Below are 17,997 nucleotides of genomic sequence, written 5' to 3'. Positions count from 1 at the left end.
GTGACCTTAAGCAGGCTCAGTGTGCCTAAAACTTGCAAAAGCCCTGGTGTGAGAACCCCAGAAGCTGCCAAGACGCAAGTCAGGTCCCTGATGTGAACCTGACCTTGGGACCCCATCTGGTCAGACAGCTCTGGGTCCTTCTTGGTGATAGAACATGCATTCTCTTTGGCCAGAGGGTAATCAAAACAACAGAGATGAGGTAGACACTAGACCCTCTTCCCACCCCAGCCATCCTCTGCAGAGGTGGGGCCCTTCCAGGGAAGAGCAGAACATCCCCCCCCCACTCTTCCCCTACCTCCCCCTGATACACACCCCAGCACTGAACATCTTAGGGTTGCATCACAGGAAGACACAAGCATTGCCCAAGCTGTGGGCCTGGCCCAGCAACCTCAAATGCTCCTGAAATTCATGGAGGTATGACTTCCTCCTCAGCTCAGAAGCCAAAGAAATCAGAGCGATCGGGGCTGCAGATCAGGCAGCTCTGTTCTAGCCCTCCACCCTCCAGCTCCAGCAGCCTGAGTTATGATCAGACTCACTTCCAGGGAGTCTTTGAGGGGTGTCTGGGACAGTGGCCACGAGGAGGCCGGACTCCAGCCCTTCCTCACAGCTAGTGCTCTTGTCTCTTGGTGATGGCTGTGGGGTCTGGGGCAGGGTAGGACTCTGAGCATCTAGGGTAGGAACGTGAGCATTCATAGCTAAAATCAGGACCATGCTGAATTCTGCTGGAGTTTATCGGTGGATTCTGCTGGAGGATCCGATGCAGATAAGCACTGGAGGGCTCCTGTTGCAAATCACCCTCTGGAGCGATGGAAGGATCTTTCTACTAGCACGTTAAGGAGACCCAATCTAGTGTTGGTGTGGCCCCGGGGTTCTGTTTATGTCTTTCCTCAGGACAATGAGGTTCCTCTTTGGACTCCTGAGCACTGAATGTGCCCTGTGACTGTTGCTGAAGGCCAACATGACAGAGACCTAATGGGTCTTCATGAAAAAAATCTACCCTTCTGATGCCAATGGAGATTGAGAGCCCAATATGGCCAGCTTTGGCAAGCATTAATGTAAGCCTAGGAACTGTAGCCATGAGATTGGATTTCCCAGAAGAGCTGCCAGCTAAAGTCGTGCTGGGATCAAGAAAAATGGGCCTTGGCGGTTGGTGTTACTGGAGTTGTATCCATGCCAGTGGATGTCCACACACTCCAGAAGAGAATTTGACATTGCTGCTGCCACTGTTGCTGTTATAGCAATGGTGGCCACCGCTGCTACTGTTTCTGGGATTACCATTTCATAATTGCTTACTACAGTGGAGACCCTGGCAACAAAAGTAGCTACCACAGTTAGTTAATCTTCCATTCCATTGGGCATGATAAATTTAATTCAGTAGTTATATACATCTCTATTGGCTTTGAAAATTATAAATTTATAAACTCAAGTTCCAGTTGCTTTTGGGATACTATCTTACAAGGACTCCAACGTACAGTATGGCTCGTTAAGGAAGGGAATAGCTCAGTTACCTTTAGCCTACTGGCTATGGGTGAGATAGGACCTCTGTTGGTCTTTTCTGGTCGAACACACAGATTGCAAGCCCAGTGCCACTTTGAGATCTTTGGCAGCAGTTAACTCTGCAGCTTACACACAATTGAGCCTGTATGATAATGAGTATTCAGAGACGGGTAATGTCTGGGGGGCACTCACCAACCTAAGACAGAGCACCTGTGTGGCCTGGGCAGGCGTCTCCATGACGGGTAAGGTGACCTGCTGACGTCCCATGCAACCCAAGTCAGAAGCTCATTTTTTAATAAAAGGGGGACCTGCAGGGTCCTGGCCCCCATTTTGGGAAACTGTTGCCTTGCTTGCGGACCTTGACCTTGATATCCTCCCTATGCTAATTCCCTGCCAAGTTCCACCCTCCTGAATGCTTAAGGGAAGTTCCTTGTCTGTGTATCCTGAATAATGGGTGTTAACAGCGTAGATGCAAGATTGTAAAATATTGGTAGCAAACTTCTGCCCTCCAGGGTTCTCCCATTGTAATGTAAGCCTGTATTTAAGACCTCCTCCCTCTGTCAATAAATGACATTCGGCATTTAAAATTTATATATACATACTGCGAATGTAATCTATGAATACCACAAATGTGATTAATATCATGAGTGTAATTAATGAATATAAAAAAAAATCCGCCTGAACCTTGTGGCATAGGAGAGATTTTGAAGGCATTTCCTGCCTGGAAGAGACACTGGAGCTGTTCTGGTGTCCGGTCTGTTCCAGACGCTGTGTGAGGCCCTTCTCCATGCCAATGAGAAATGTTAGCCCAATGCTTTCTCCTCCTTGCATGCTTACTACCATTTTACACGTGTTTAATCACTTATTTATTTACTGTGTATGTGTATTTGTGTGTATGTGGTCTCTTGCATGGAGGTCAGAGGACAACTGGCAGAGGTTGGTTCTCTCCTGCCACTATGTAGGTCCCAGGGATTGAACTCGGGTCATAGGTTGGGTGACAAGTGTCCTTACCGGTTGAACCATCTCGCTGTCACCTTGCTACATTACTAAAGATTCCTAGGGACTCTATGATCCAAAATAGTGTGTGCCAAACAGTGGGCTTCAGGCCACATGACTGCTCCCAACAGAACCCCAGAATGCCTGAACTAGAAGGAATATTAGAGATCAAGGCAGGTACATTATTAACAGACAGAAAACATCCAGAGAGGAGATGCCGCTTACTCAATATCACACAGCTCCTTCTCAAGGCTTTGAAGACAGTCTTCAAAGCCCCTGTCTCCGAGACTCAGAGCTAAGGTCCTAAGAGTTATCACCTCCTCAGGGGGCAGTGACCACGTTCTCGGGTTCAGAGGCCCCTTCCATCTCTCCATCACTGTGCAGGTAACTCCAGGGCCAGAGAGCACTGAGGAAAAAGTCTGTAGCCATGTGGTGTAGATGGCACTTTCCATACCACCTGTCTTCCACGCGTCCTGGACAATGGCCTGCTCACATCCTCTCACCCAACCATCCTCTGCGGTTCTTCCAGCCTCGGGATTTCACAGTCGCCCCTAATGATAGTTCATTTGTCACTTTTGTATAGCTGAGACCAAAACACCTGAGGGAGGGCTGGGCAGATGGCACAGTCGGTAAAGTGCTCGCCACACAAGCATGAGGACCTGAATGGGTCCCCATAAGAAGTAGGATGTGCTGGTGGCCTGAACCTACAATTGTCATAGAATACTATTCTAACTAGGCAAAAATATGCTACGCTTGTTCGCGCTGCAGCGTATTACTTTAACTGTGTTGTTGCTTTTGTTTAGTGATGTAAGAATGGGTGTTTAATTATGTAAAGATGTGTTGCATCTGTTTTACCTTGCCTGCCTAAGGCACCTGATGACCTAATAAAAAGCTAAATGGTCAATAGCTAGGCAGGAGAAAGGATAGGCGGGGCTGGCGGGCAGAGAGAATAAACAGGAGGAGAAATCTAGTCTTGAGAGAAAGGAGAAGGAGAGAAGAGAAGAGGATGAGGGACACACCCAGGGACAGAAGCCAGGCAGCCGTCAGACAGACAGACAGAGAGCAAGAAAGTAAGAAAAGGTAAAAAGCCCCAAGGCAAAACATAGATAAAGAGAAACAGGTTAAATTATAAGTGCTAGCCAGAAAACAGCTAAGATAAGGCCAAGCATTCAAAACTAATAATAAGTCTCCACGCCATGATTTGGGAGCTGGATTGGTGGCCCAAAAGAAAAAACCTGGTACAGGTAATCCCAGCACTGGGGACACAGAGACAAGACGATGCTTGAGGCTCTTTGCCCTAATTGGTGAGCTCCAGGTTTAATGAGAGGCCATACCTCAAAAAATAAGGTGGAGGGGCTTGAGCAATGGCTCAGTGGTTAAGAGCCCCACGCATCTATATTTTAAATATCTAAACCACAAGAAGTAAAGACTAAAAGGTATCTGCTTCGTACTGTACAATTAACTTATAAATTCATCCAACTTTTGGTAATTTATTGCTAATTGTGTATTTCAATGAAGACCCAAATCCCTGCAGGGCGGTAGTGGTGCACGTCTTTAATCACAGCTCTCGGGAGGCAGAAGCAGGAGGACCTCTGAGTTTGAGACCAGCCTGGTTTACAGAGCGAGTTCCAGGACAGCCAAGGCTACACAGAAAAATTCTGCCTTGAAAAACTAACTAACTAAATATTTAGTTTTAGTGCTAAAAAATAATTAATATGGAAAATTATTGGGGACTTCTCCCTCCACACACCCTTGAACATGCATATGCATGCATGTGCATACACACACACACACACACACACACACACACACACACACCTGAGAGAACAGCTTAAAGAAGAAATGGTGTACTTTGGCTATTTTAGAGGCTCATGTTCGTGTTTGCTTGGTCCTGTGTACTCAAGCAGAACATCATGGTGGTAGGAGTATGTGGTGGAGGTTCCTCGCCTCATAGTAGACAGGAAGCAGTAATCGAGGAAGGGACTGGGAACCAGGCATAATCACCAAGGGCATGCCCCCTAGTAACCCGCTTTTTCCAGCTTGGCCCCACGACTCAAAGTTCCTATCATCTTCAAAAAAATGGTATGGTTAGCTAGCTGAGGACCAAGCCTTCAGCATAGGACATTTCATATCCAAACCAGAGACAGGGTTTGCTTTAGCCAGGGTCGCTGCAGGAATAGTAGTATATGCAGAAAAGGCTTGACCCCGAGGCTTAAGGGAAGGACTCTGTAGAGGGGACGAGCCAAGCTCATAGAGACCAGCGGCGACAGCAAGACATCACCAGCATGAGTGAGCCATGGGAAAGAGGGATGTGTTAGTGATGGTCCTTGTTGCTGTAACAAAATGCCTGGTAAGAGCAACTGAAGGAAGAAGGAAGGGCTTATTTGGTACCATCCCAGGATACAGCCCTTTATGACAGGGAAGTCATAACAGTAGATGAAGGCAGTCGCTCCTATTGTTCCCACAGTCCGGAAGCAGAGAGAGATGGATGCTGGTGCTCAGCCCCCTTTCTCTTTAGTCAGTCCAGGATCCCAGCTCACAGCGCTGCCCACAGTTAGAGTGGACCCTTCCATCTCAATCCAATATAGAAACTCATGGACAGACCCAAAAGTCTGTCTCCTAGATGAGTCTAGAGTCTTTCAGGCTGACGATTGTGCTGGTTAGTTTTCTGTCAACCGGACACAGGTTAGAGTCATCCGGGAAGAGGCAGCCTCAGTTGAGGGATTGCCTACGTCACATTGCCTTAGGAAAGACTGGGGGGGGCAATTTCTTGATTAATGATTGATATGGGAGAACCCAGCCTACGGGGGGGGGGGGGGACGGGGGTGGTACCTTCCCTGTGCAGGTGGGCCTGGGCTATATAAGAAAGTAAACTGATCAAGCCAGTAAGCAGCGTTCCTCCATGGTTTCTGCTTCAGTTCCCGTCTCCAGGTTCCTTATTGGGTGCACTGCTTCAAGAAACCTCAGAGGGAGTGACCCAGTGTGTCTATATCACAATAAGGGCCGAAAAGGAAGTTGACCAAGAGAGAGCCCAAGTTTGAATTCTCCACTTCTCTCTGTGTGTTTTCTGGCTGGCTGTAGTTGTGGTTGTTGGCCTGTCTGCTGTCTGTCTGGTGTGTGTCTGGTCAGTCCCTGTTACCTACCTGTTGTGCCTGTGTGTCTTATGTCTTGTCTGTCTGTCTGACTGCCTGTAGTGTGTGTGTGTGTGTGTGTGTGTGTGTGTGTGTGTGTGTGTGTGTGAGAGAGAGAGAGAGAGAGAGAGAGAGAGAGAGAGAGAGAGATCTGTGTCTCTCTCCATGTCTCTCCCTAACAGGGGTTTGCTCTGTATTTATTGAAGAGCATAGAAGACATGGTGTAAAAATGAGAGAGTCTTTACAGAGATCTTTAACAGAGCTTTACAAGGGAAAAGATCACTTCAGAGACCCAGAGCAGCACTCAAAACCACGTGAATCTTATCAACCTATACCCACATGCCGTTTCCAACATTTATGGGATATTTGTTATTTAAGGTTGCTTTTAACCTGTTGGCTGTTTTCAGCAAATGATTACCACAACATACATATACGCGCAGGTATTATTCTGGGTCAGGGGCATGGAAGAGTACGTAGCTTAAGAGTAAAGCTATACATTAGATTGTAAAAGATGGTCACAGGGGCACAATCCAAGGCACAGTAAGACTGGTTATGTTGTTCTCTTTCAGTCTCTCTCTGTCTCTCTGTCTCTCTCTGTCTCTCTAAGAATTATTTATTTACTTATGTATACAGTGTTCTGCCTGCATGTATGCCTGCAGGCCAGAAGAGGGCGCCATATCTCATCACAGATGGCTGTGAACCACCATGTAGTTGCTGGGAATTGAACTCAGGACCTCTGGAAAAACAGCCAGTGCTCTTAACCTCTGAGCCATCTCTCCAGCCCTATGTTGTTCTCTTAAATGCAGGTTAGGCTCAAACAAGCTGAGTGCACAGTAGGACAGCAGGCTGACTGTAGAGTCTTTTTTTTAAAAGGTTTTTTTGAGACAGGGTTTCTCTGTATAGTTTTGGTGCCTGTCCTGGATCTCGCTCTGTAGACCAGGCTGGTCTCGAACTCACAGAGATCCGCCTGCCTCTGCCTCCCGAGTGCTGGGATTAAAGGCGTACGCCACCACCACCCGGCTTTAACTACATAGTCTTATATGATCTCAAGGCATGTTATGAACTTGGAAGCTCCAACAAAGTTTCAGTCTCTTCAAAGGCAAAGAGGTGTTTTTAGCAAAATATATTACCACACTCGAGTTCCTGCCCTGACTTCCCCTCAGTGATTATGATGGGGAAATGTAAACCAAATAAACCCTTGCCTCTCCAAGTTGTTCAGTCGCAGTAACAGAAACCCAACTAAGACCAAGATCGATATTAACCATCACAAAGGAGATGACACAAAGGACCCCAGCAAGCACTAGAGCTCGGAGAGGGTCCCCAGCAGGAGACACACAGTGGGGACAGAGCTGCCGGGAGGAGTGGGGGGGTGGTAAAAGAAGCCTACCCACCTCGCCTTCCCCCGACTCCTGCCAGGAACTCCCACTGGCCATTTCTGGAAGCCAGACAGCAAGGGATCCCAGGCAGAGCGGTCCAGAAAAGCAGCCTCCCGAGTAGAAGGCAGAGAAGAGGGATGAGCCTAGGAACATGGAATAACACACACACACACACACACACACACACACACACACACACACGGAGGCCATCTGCAATGTCCCCTCTGTGTGTAGAGCCAGTCAGCCATCTGCAATACATTCTTGAGTGCTGACCACTGCGTTCTGATTGGCTGAGTATGATTCACAGTCTGATGGGCCAAGCATCAGCTAGAGATAACCAATCACAGGACCACAGAGACTTCTTACAATGAAGTTACGTTATGGGTTTGACTTTTCAGAGGTCAACAGATTCTAACCATGGAATTGCCCAAGCCCAAAGTCCTACCTCTTTAGAGTACTAGAAATGTGTATTTTTTTATTTACATAGTGGACGGAAGACCTCATGTTCTTGCCTCTTGTAATCTGGTCAGGAAGATTACAGACAATGCTCTAAATAGGGGAGGCTACTGCAGTTCACCACGTATGTCTGAAGGGTTTCTGGGGGCTGATTTCTTTAAAACAGGGTATCATCATGTAGCCGTGATTGACCTCAGTCTTACTGTGAAGGCTAGGCTGGCCTTGAACTTGTAGCAATCCTCTTGCCTCTGTCTCCCAAGTGTTGGAATTATAGGTATATGCCACCATGCCTAGTTCTATGTGCCACTTTAAATCACTGGGTCACTGTGTTGACAAGAATTCCAAGCTTGCTTCTGGCCTCAGCAGTGCTATGATTGATTGGTGATGTCTGCCATGAGCATAGACATAGAAATGGTGATATACATGCCAATCTGACCCTAAACAGTTGCCTGGCTTGATTTTTACAAAACCTTTGCATTTTCTCCTATCACCCTGTGGCTTCTTCCTCAACCCATTCTCTCCCCTTTTCTTCCCTATATTGGATCCTATACTGGATCACATTGAGTGAGTTTAACCCAGAAAAACAGCCATCTTGATCCACCTTTATCCCCTCTCGCCCCCATGACCAAGGCACCTGATCATGCTCTTTTTTCCAGGCCACCACCCACGTGTACGTGACTATCGTGGATGAGAATGATAATGCTCCTGTGTTCCAGCAGCCACACTATGAGGTGGTGCTGGATGAGGGTCCGGATACAGTCAACGCCAGTCTTATCACCATCCAGGCGCTGGACCTAGATGAGGGACCGAATGGCACTGTCACCTATGCCATTGTGGCAGGCAACATCATCAATACCTTCCGAATCAACAGGCACACGGTCAGCAGCTGGGGGTGGGATCCAGGAGGGGGCAAAGTCTCTCCAGGGCTTAGTGGGAAGCTTGGTGATATCATAGGGCATAAGGAGCAAACATAGAGCCTGGAAGGAAATTGGAGTGCTCAGTGACAGGGGGTGACGGGGTGGAAAGCTTTAGTGGATAGGACCTATCTGTCTTCAGTAGTGCTGTGATTGATTAGTGATGTCTGTTATAGGTATAGATACAGCAATTGTGGTTAGGATGTCAGGGTCTATTTGGTATAATCATAGACTGGCATAGGGCCGTCACTCATCATCCTCTCCCCTTGTACTTCCTGTGTCCCCAGGGTGTCATTACTGCTGCCAAGGAGCTAGACTATGAGATCAGCCATGGCCGCTACACCCTGACTGTCACTGCCACGGACCAGTGTCCCATCTTGTCCCACCGCCTCACCTCTACTACCACGGTATGTAGGTGGGATACATCCCCAATGTGGAAGTGGGGGAGAACAAAGAGGACCCAGGAGGCTCCATGGTGGAAGGGGAAGGAGAAGAAATGCCTGTTGGGAGGAAATGCCTGCATGCAAGGGCTCTTGTCCAGCTCAGCAGGTAGTCACTGAACTTCTCTGTGACTGTGTCTAGCAGATGAGTGAAAACACCTGCATGCCCCACCCTCCTTCATGGGGAAAAAGCATGCCCTCTGGTCAAACTAACAGTGATTCAGATCCCTGCTCTTCCACTTCCTGGCTATGTGAACCTGGACAAATCACGTGACCTCCCTGAGCTCCTGTTTCCTCATGAATGAAAGCTGTTTCAGGATACAGAAGGAGCAAACGGGAGCACATGAGATGCCCAGAGTACAGGGATGAGTCGGCCATGGTGACAGTGCTAATCAGACACACAGAAAGTAGAGACAGGAGAATTACAAGGTCAAGACCCTGTATCCAAAAAAACAGGGTTGGGGTGAAGGTCAGTGGTAGAATACTTGCCTATCATGTACAAGGTCATGAGTTCAATTCCCAGAAACACACACACACACACACACACACACACACACACACACACACACACACACACGGGTGTGTAGTGGGGGAACTTGGACCAGAGCTCACACGCCAGAGCTTAGATGCCCACCTTAGCCCACAGATGTCAGCACCAAACAGTGCAGTTGCTGAGGTTCCCCGGACATCTAGGGCTAATCCTAGCTAAGCTGTTCACTGTCTCAGGTGCTTGTGAATGTGAACGACATCAATGACAACGTGCCCACTTTCCCCCGAGACTATGAAGGACCATTTGATGTCACCGAGGGCCAGCCAGGGCCCAGAGTGTGGACATTCCTGGCCCATGACCGGGACTCGGGTCCCAATGGGCAGGTGGAGTACAGTGTTGTGGATGGAGACCCACTGGGTAAGTGAGGCCTGCATTGGGCAGTGTGATGGGCATGAGCTCTCTTCACCTGCTCAGGACTGGGGTGAGGGAGGCCACCACACAGTCCACCAACCACTGTGTGACCTTGCCCTCCCTGGACCTCAGTTCCACATGCCTTTATCACAGGAGTATGGGGAGAATGCCATGGCATTGGGAACACAGGCCAAGTCATAACTCTCTCTAGGCATGTGTAGGAAACATCCCAGTGGAGGAAGGCAAGCCTCATTACCACATGCACCTCAGGACCTCAGGACCCAGGGTGTACATTTGGGGAGCACTGGGCTCCTCTGAATACCTCAGTGTCACCCAATAAAAGCCTACACAGCTGGGCATGGTGACCCATGCTTTTAATTCCAGCACTCAGGAGGTAGAGGCAGGTGGATCTCTATGAGTTCAAGGCCAGCCAAGGTTCCTCGGTGAGAAGTTATCTTTAAATAAAATAAAATAACCATAATAAACAAAAAGCCAACACAGCTGTCATGACTGCCGACCTGACTCAGAGGCTGGAGGCTAGAGGAAGACTTTCTCTCAAGATATTTTGTTAGCAAGAATTTCAAGGGTTCAGGGAATCCATCAAAAGACACCATGGGAAGAGGGACCTTCAAAAGGCCGTAACGGGGAAGTGGCAGACACTATGGCAGCCATTAGTCACCCACATGGGCCCTGGGGTGCCAGGCCTTCCCATTCTCAAGGACCAAAGCAGATATCAAATATGTGTAAAACATCCTGCTTTCTTATTGGTTATTCCATGACTGTTCATAAGGGCCTACTGTGTGCTGGTCACCTGCCAGGGGACACAGACGAGAACTGAGCCGAGTGGACAGGTGGGGAATAGACTTTCAGAGAGAACAATGAGCACAAAGGCCCTGAGGTCCAAGCGTGCCTGGTAGGATAATGGCAGAGTGTCTGGTGTGTGTGTGAACTTGAGCAAGAAGAGGAGGAGACAGAGATATTGCCATCAAGAGGACTTGGTATTTACTGAGTGAGGCGAACACCATGGTGCTTTGAGCAAGACATGACTTGATTCAGGCTCACACATATATACATTCTCTCTCTCTCTCTCTCTCTCTCTCTCTCTCTCTCTCTCTCTCTCTCTCTCTCTCTCCCTCTCTCTCTCTCTCTCTCTCATCCTCCACCACCCACCACCCCCACCACCACCACCACTCCCCTGGGATTCATCTTGGAAACAGAAAAGTAGATACGGACTGCAGCTCAAACCTATTCTTTGACAGTAGAGAAAGGGACACACCCAGGCCACTTCACACAAAGGCCACTGCAGCCTGAGCTTGCAGGGCCTGCTCCCCACCCACCCAGTCACCTACTCAATCTCCAGCCCAGGTGTTTGTGCCAGGTTCTCACATGACCTCCCTGCTTTCATTCCAAAATGCCCCAAGCACAGGAACCACAGTGAACTCCTCAAAACCTCTGTCAAGTCGTGTTCCTCCCACGTTCAAAGCCCCCATGGTGTCCACCTCACTCAGGAAATGCCAAGACCTTTCAATGGCCCTCAAAGCCATACGAAAAAAAAAATCTCTTCCCCCTCGTTCTCTTATTTAGATTCCCACTAGACATGGTCTTTTTGAAATTCCTTGAGCTTCAGGGGTGCTCAGACCTTAGGACCTTTGCACTTGCCATACCCAGCAATTCTTGCGGAAAAGGAATTCCATCCCTGCTTGAGCTTTGACCACCAACCCTTCCTCCTCCCCAGGACCTCTCGGCTACCCCTTTTGGCCAAGCCATCCTGGGACCCCTTGCCCACCTCTCTATCTTCCTTGCAAGATTTCAGTCCCCCAGACAGCCCCTGGCCTCCCTTTCAGGATCTCCCTCCTATATTAAAAGTTGCTTTGTTGCCAACCCAACCGGAGAGGACTCTTGCCTGTGAGCTCAGTTTCCAGATGGAACAATCAAGGCAAGGCTTGCTAAGAAGCAGGCTATAGCCCAGATACAACTGGGCAGAAGGTTGTGGCCTCCTGTCTCCAGATGTGGGGAATAAGGAGGTGTGGGGTCAGGCGTTCTGGCCAGGGCAAGTTGCTGAGGGGACTAATATGTAACTGGAGGAGTCTAGCCAGAGTGCCACTGCTACTCCAGGTCTGCTCCCCCAAACCTTCCAGGGTGATCAGGTCTTCCCTGCCTCTGCCAGTGTGGAAGGAAGCCATTTGCCAGGACATATCAGGGTGTCAACAGGGTTGGGAAACCCCAAGAGAGGGAATCCCCGTTCTTTGGAGACCTTGGAGCCTAGAGCACAGGAAACCCTGCTTCTGCCGCTTCCCCAGCCTTAGGGAGGGCGGGACCAGGGAGCCCCGGCCTGGAAGAGCTGACAGGAAATCCCAGCTGTAGGTGGGCATGGACGCTGTTGTGGCAGAAGCTGGGGACGGGTGACAGGCAGCAGCCCCGGACTGGTGTTCGTGACCTAGGTTGTGAGAGGCGGGCGGGCCACAAAGCCACCGGGATGCTTAGGCCTCCACCTTTGCAGAGCTGTGTGTCCCCACTGTGGGCCTGAGCCCCCAGTGCCAAGAGGAAGAGAAACAGCTGAGTGGTGCTTCATACCTGTATTCCAGCACTTAGGAGGCTGAGGCAGGGGGATTGCCACCAATTCCAGGCCAACCTGGGCTGGAGTGTGAGACCCTGTCTCAAGAGAAAGAGAAAAGGAAGGGGAATGACTTCCTCCTCAGCTCAGTTCCTGGAAGAATGTGCAGAGGTGAAGTGACCAGTTCCTCGTGTTCTTGCTGATAGATCGCCAGAGCCCCAGCCTCTTCTCTGGTTCAGCAGAGGTTCCCGCTTTTCCTTTTCCTCCTCCTCCTCCTTCTCCTCCTCCTCTCCTCCTCCTCTCTCTCTCTGTCTCTCTCTCTCTCCCTCCCTCCTTCCCTCCCAAACTTCTATCCCATCAGTCCTGAGGGGTGTTATTTAGAAAGCCTCGAATCCCAGTGGACTCAGACCTCAATTCTGCGGTTACCATGCAGGAAGCATCCAGGACGCTGTTCTCTGCCTCCTAACTTCCTTCTCCAAAGGACAGGAGCCACAGGGTAAACCAGGATCTGTGGCTGTGGGGTTGTTGCTTTAGACATTAGCACCTTGCCCCTCAGTTGGGTCTAGATCTGAACCTCAGGGTTAAAAATGCCATTACCACAGGTCTGGAAGATCTCACACTGTGTTCCATTTGGGGGCTCTAGACAGGGGATAGCCAGGGCCCAGCAGGGCCCCTCATCCTACTAACCTGCTCCCTGGAGCTCACAGCAGCAGCCCTCCTTTATGGCAAAGGGGCCCTAATGCATTCTTTTCTCAAAAGACTTCCTACCTGGGCAGTAGTTTTTGCCAGCCATGGAGGCTGGGGAGACTAGAGGCAGCAGGCTGATGTATCTGCCTGATGATTCCAGGTTCTTATCTCCTCCAGACGAAGAATTCAGAGATGAGACAAATGAATTGGGAGGGGTTTTCCCTCTCTATCGTGCGTGTGTGTGTGTGTGTGTGTGTGTGTGTGTGTGTGTGTGTGTGTGCGCGCGCGCGCACACATGCACACAGAGGCCTGAAGTTCATGTCAGGAATCAGCCTCCAGCAGTCTTCCACCTTATTCACTGAGGCAGGCTCTCTCAAACCCAGAACTTGCCGATATGCTAGCCAGCTTGTGCTGGGGGACCTCCTGTTTCTCTGCCTTCTGAGGCTGGAATTTCAGGTGGGACAACATGACCTCCTGGCCTTTCCGGGAGGGGTTTCTAGGGATCCAAACTCTGGTCCTCGTGCTTGCAAGGGAAATGCTCCAACTTCTCAGCCATGTCCCTCCTATCCCAAGGGAGGAAGTGTCATCACAGAACAAAAACACGTAGCAAAAGGAAATAGAGATTTCCAGGGAGAGGCAAATGGCCTGCTCTGCAACTCTGATGATGTTATTTGCATAAAGCGAAGGACAGGTCACCGTGCTCTGCTTTGGTCCTGGTGGTGGCAGCCAGCCTAGACAGTGGCATGATGTTCTGCTGTGACATGGCCCAGGGGTGGCCTCAGCCTCCAGACACCCTGTAGCTCATCTTGTGCCTTTTTTTCTACCTGTCTAGAACACACTTTCCGGAGTTCTTAATACCTTTGCTGGTTTCTGGCCACAAGCAGACAGGAAGAGTGTGTTGTGTGGGAAGGGGGCCCCCATAAGTCAGAGGTGGTGGCACATTCCCGGAATCCCAACACTTGGGACGCGGAGGCACAGGGTCAGGAGTTCGGGGTCAGCCTGGGCTAGGTGAAACTCTGCCTCAAAACAGACAAAAACAAAGAACTCCCACCCTTGCTTTCCAACACAGTTATCACACCTGGCTCAGCCTCTGGCCAGCTCGAGGCCCAGGAGGGGAAGCTGATTGGTCAGGAATTACATACACATGTGGGTATCAGGGCCACTCTCCCATTACGCCCATAAAGGGCCTCAGGAGGGCACGCGCCTCAGCGGCCCCTGGTCTTCGTGAGGGAGGCTGGCTGGAGGAAGGGGGGCTCTCGGTGGGGACCAGCTAACACAGGCCTGTTCTTGGTGGCTCCCAGGGGAGTTCATGATTTCTCCTGTGGAGGGTGTGCTGAGGGTCCGGAAGGATGTAGAGCTGGACCGGGAGACCATTGCCTTCTACAACCTGACCATCTGTGCCCGAGACAGGGGGGTACCGCCTCTCAGCTCCACAGTGAGTCTGGCCCAGCTCTGTGGCATCCCTTGTTGTATACCCTGAATGCCTGCGGACTGTCACCCTTGGCCCAGAGAAACCAGAGGTGCCTTAGCCTTGGGGACCTTGGCTCTCCAGGATTCTCCCCTCATAATCCTCTTTCAAGAGACTGTGTTTCCTGCTAGACCTGATGCAGACCTGTCAGGGTGTACACCCCCTCCCCTCTGCCTCTGTGACTCCCCCTCTTCTTCTCCTTGACTGGTTTTCTGCCTTCATCTGCCCGGGTCTCCACAACCTTCCTCACTCAATGTCTTAGCTCCCTGGGTCTCTGTCCCCTCCTCCTCCTCCTCCTCTTCGGTCGCACCCACCCCTGACTCTCCCTTCCCCCAGATGCTGGTGGGCATCCGAGTGCTGGACATCAACGACAACGACCCGGTGCTGTTGAACCTTCCCATGAATGTCACCATCAGTGAGAACAGCCCCGTCTCGAGCTTCGTCGCCCACGTCCTGGCCAGCGACGCCGACAGCGGCTGCAACGCCCTCCTCACCTTCAACATCACCGCGGGCAACCGAGAGAGGGCCTTCTTCATCAATGCCACGGTAGGGTCGGGCCACCCCCGGGGTGGGGGGGGGGCAAGTTCTTCCTACGAGAGGCTCACTGAGGAGTCTCGGGTTCCAGACTGGGCGCGGTGACTTCTTTGTGGCAGGGAAGAAACTGGGCCCCAGGGCTGGAACAACAGCTGATCTAATGTAAATAGGGAATCCACGAGCAGTAGCGCACACCCAAATCCGGGCCAGCCTTTGCGAGGCTGAGCAGGAGGATTGCTGTGAGTTCAAGGTTAGTCTGAAGTTCATAAAATCCCTGAATCAAAACGCAAGCATACAGCACTTGGGAGGCAGAGGCAGGCAGATCTCTGTGAGTTCGAGGCCAGACTGGACTACAGAGTGAGTTCCAGGACAGGCGCAAAGCTACACAGAGAAACCCTGTCTTGAAAAACCAAACCAAACCAAACCAAACCAAAACAAAACAAAAAGCAAGTATAAACGGGGTGCAGTGTAGCATCTGTAATTCTAGCACCTGAAGAGTATCAGCAAGATTAGGAGTTCAGGGTCATCCTGGCTCCACAGTGAGTTTGAAATCAGTCTGTGCTATAAGAGACCCTACTTAAAAAACTAAGGCAATGAAGTGTAATAAAAAAAAAATTGCCAGGCGGTGGTGGCGCATGCCTTTAATCCCAGCACTCGGGAGGCAGAGCCAGGCAGATCTCTGTGAGTTCGAGGCCAGCCTGGACTACCAAGTGAGTCCCAGGAAAGGCGCAAAGCTACACAGAGAAACCCTGTCTCGAAAAACCAAAAAAAAAAAAAAAAAAAAATCTGCTCAAAAATAAGTTAACTCCTAGATCCAGAGCAGGTGGTGGGAACTCCCAGCCAGCAGAGGAGCCCATCAGAAGGAAGGTGTTATAAACAACTGAATTGGCCGCAGCATGGTCAATCAGCCAGTCATTGGTTATAGCTGCATCCATTGGCACCAGGGAGGGTCTCCTGTGTCAACCACCACACAGTTGCCCTGGTCCAGTGCTGTTGACATGGTTGTGGTGCACAGTGCTGGAACCCAGTCCAAGTCAGTAGCCCCTTTGGCTTTGTTGAACAGCTGTTTTCTGGTATCCATCAACCACCCCCACAACCCCACCCCACCCCGCATGTACCAAGGCTTCTCCTGGGCACACGTGAACCCTAAACAGTTAAATGGCTTGAGCCATACTGTGGTGCGCCTGAATTTCTCTCCTGGCCTCTTGGAGTGTGTTTCGACTCTCGAAACCCAGGGTCCTCCAAGGCCCCCTCTTTTGAGATATCGAGAACTCGGTATCACTGACTTACCCTCACCCTAGAAAGATCCTGGTGGCCTCCTCTGGCCCTTATCTCCTAGGCACTTTGGGGAAGGTACTCCCAGTCACCTAGGAACTGTGGGCAGAGCATGGGCACCTGGGGGCGGGAGGTGGGGGGGTGAAAGGTGCCTGCTCATCTAACCTGCCTGGCACATCCCAGACAGGGATCGTCACTGTCAACCGGCCCCTGGACCGAGAGCGCATCCCAGAGTACAGACTGACAGTGTCTGTGAAGGACAACCCGGAGAACCCACGCATAGCCAGGAAGGTGAGGCTGCAAGAGACCGAGGGTGGATGCAGGAAAGAGAAAGTTGGGGGGGTGGGGAGAGGCAGCGTGTGTGAGAGAGAGTTGTAAGAGTGAGAAAGAATATTCACATCGCCCTTGGAGAGGGGTTGGCAGCCTGCCAGAGGCTTAAAAGCACACATCTGCCTTAGCAGAGGCTAGCTTCAGATCTCAGTTCTCCTGTCCACAGGTATGTGCTCGAGCCGATTCATTTTCCCAGCCTCCCTTTTGTCTTCCACAATGCTGTATCCCTAAGTCCTCAGTCCAGAGCCTGGCCCAGGGCCAACACTCAGTGACTGCCAGATGATGCTTCTTCCCCAAACCACAGGTGTGTGTGTGCACACACCGGACTCGGACCTGCACTTGGAGGTTCTAAAAGGAAGGGGTGGGGCTAATGGTCCCTCAGATGTCAGAGGCACAGGCTCTTTATTTGAAAGTCAGTGGGTGTTGCCTGGCAGTCCCTCTCAGGTTGGAGTTGGCCGATTCTTACTACCCCGGGGTCGAGTCCTGTGACTGTTTCCTTGGCTTTGCTCCTGACCAGCTAAGTGGTCCTGTTGGGACACTGCTTCCTCAATTCCTCAGTTTCCCCATCTGGAGTATGTACTGGAGCACAAACAACTCAACAGCGGCTACACCACTAAGAAAATAACATTCCCACCTCCAGCAACAGTCCCTTGCGAACGCCTCTCATCCTCGATGAGATGCTTGATTTTATCACGAAGGGATATAATTTTGTCACATTCATATCTGTTGAGATGATCGTGTGATTTCTGACTCTGAGTCCATTAATATGATGAATTGTGTTTGATTATGTATGGTGAACCATCCCGTCATCTCTGGAATGAAACCAACTTGATCATGTTGATCAATTTTGTTGTTGTTTTATTTAGGCTTGCAAGTGTTTTGTTGAATTTTTGCATTTGTACTCAATGAGGAGACTGATCTACAGGTTGTTGTTGAACAGGGTTCCCTGTTGGCACAGAAAGCCCTCTCGGTGGCAGCCATCTCGGGGAGTCCTTTCTTATACGATCCCCGGTGTCAATTCTGTAAATTCCACGGTAGTGCTGAAGGTCGATCTGCCGCTTCCACAGTGGCAGTGGTGGCAGTTGTGTTGGCTGTGGTGAGGGGAGTTGGTTGGGGCAATAATTAAGTGGACTATGGGGACAGGAGAATCCGCTGGCAGAGTCATCAACTATTCCTGTTCCCTTTGTTTCCCTAAATATGAGTTACTTGTCCAATATGACTTCTAAGCTGCCGTGTTACCCAGAAGTCCGTCACGGAGCTCTGAAGCAAAGGTTGCTTTCTCTGTGCCCTCACCTAGGGCTGCTGAGTTGTATTCAGGGGCCCCATGAGGATGCAGGTGCAGCTTTGTGTGAGAGCATGGGTGAACTTGAACCAACATCAAACAGATGTGAGGGTCTGAAAGCCGGGACCAGCCTTCCAACCTAAAATCCTCATCAGC

At 50.4% G+C, this 17,997-nt stretch overlaps 1 protein-coding gene across 1 annotated transcript in view; it reads left to right on the top strand.

Annotated features, from left to right (window-relative positions):
- Positions 1-17,997, top strand: part of Cdh23 (cadherin related 23) — a 382,909-nt gene that overhangs the window by 341,383 nt on the left and 23,529 nt on the right. Inside the window, exons 38-43 of the mRNA XM_037199816.1 lie at positions 8,113-8,334; positions 8,658-8,777; positions 9,537-9,717; positions 14,254-14,387; positions 14,757-14,966; positions 16,413-16,520. Coding sequence (XP_037055711.1) covers positions 8,113-8,334; positions 8,658-8,777; positions 9,537-9,717; positions 14,254-14,387; positions 14,757-14,966; positions 16,413-16,520 — 975 coding nt within the window. The remainder of the gene's footprint in view (positions 1-8,112; positions 8,335-8,657; positions 8,778-9,536; positions 9,718-14,253; positions 14,388-14,756; positions 14,967-16,412; positions 16,521-17,997) is intronic.

This window comes from Peromyscus leucopus, chromosome 16_21, assembly GCF_004664715.2.
Source record: "Peromyscus leucopus breed LL Stock chromosome 16_21, UCI_PerLeu_2.1, whole genome shotgun sequence".
In the NCBI taxonomy this organism is placed as follows: Eukaryota; Metazoa; Chordata; class Mammalia; order Rodentia; family Cricetidae; genus Peromyscus; species Peromyscus leucopus.
Note: the sequence above shows the minus strand (reverse complement) of the source record. Positions and strands in the feature narration are given on the sequence as shown.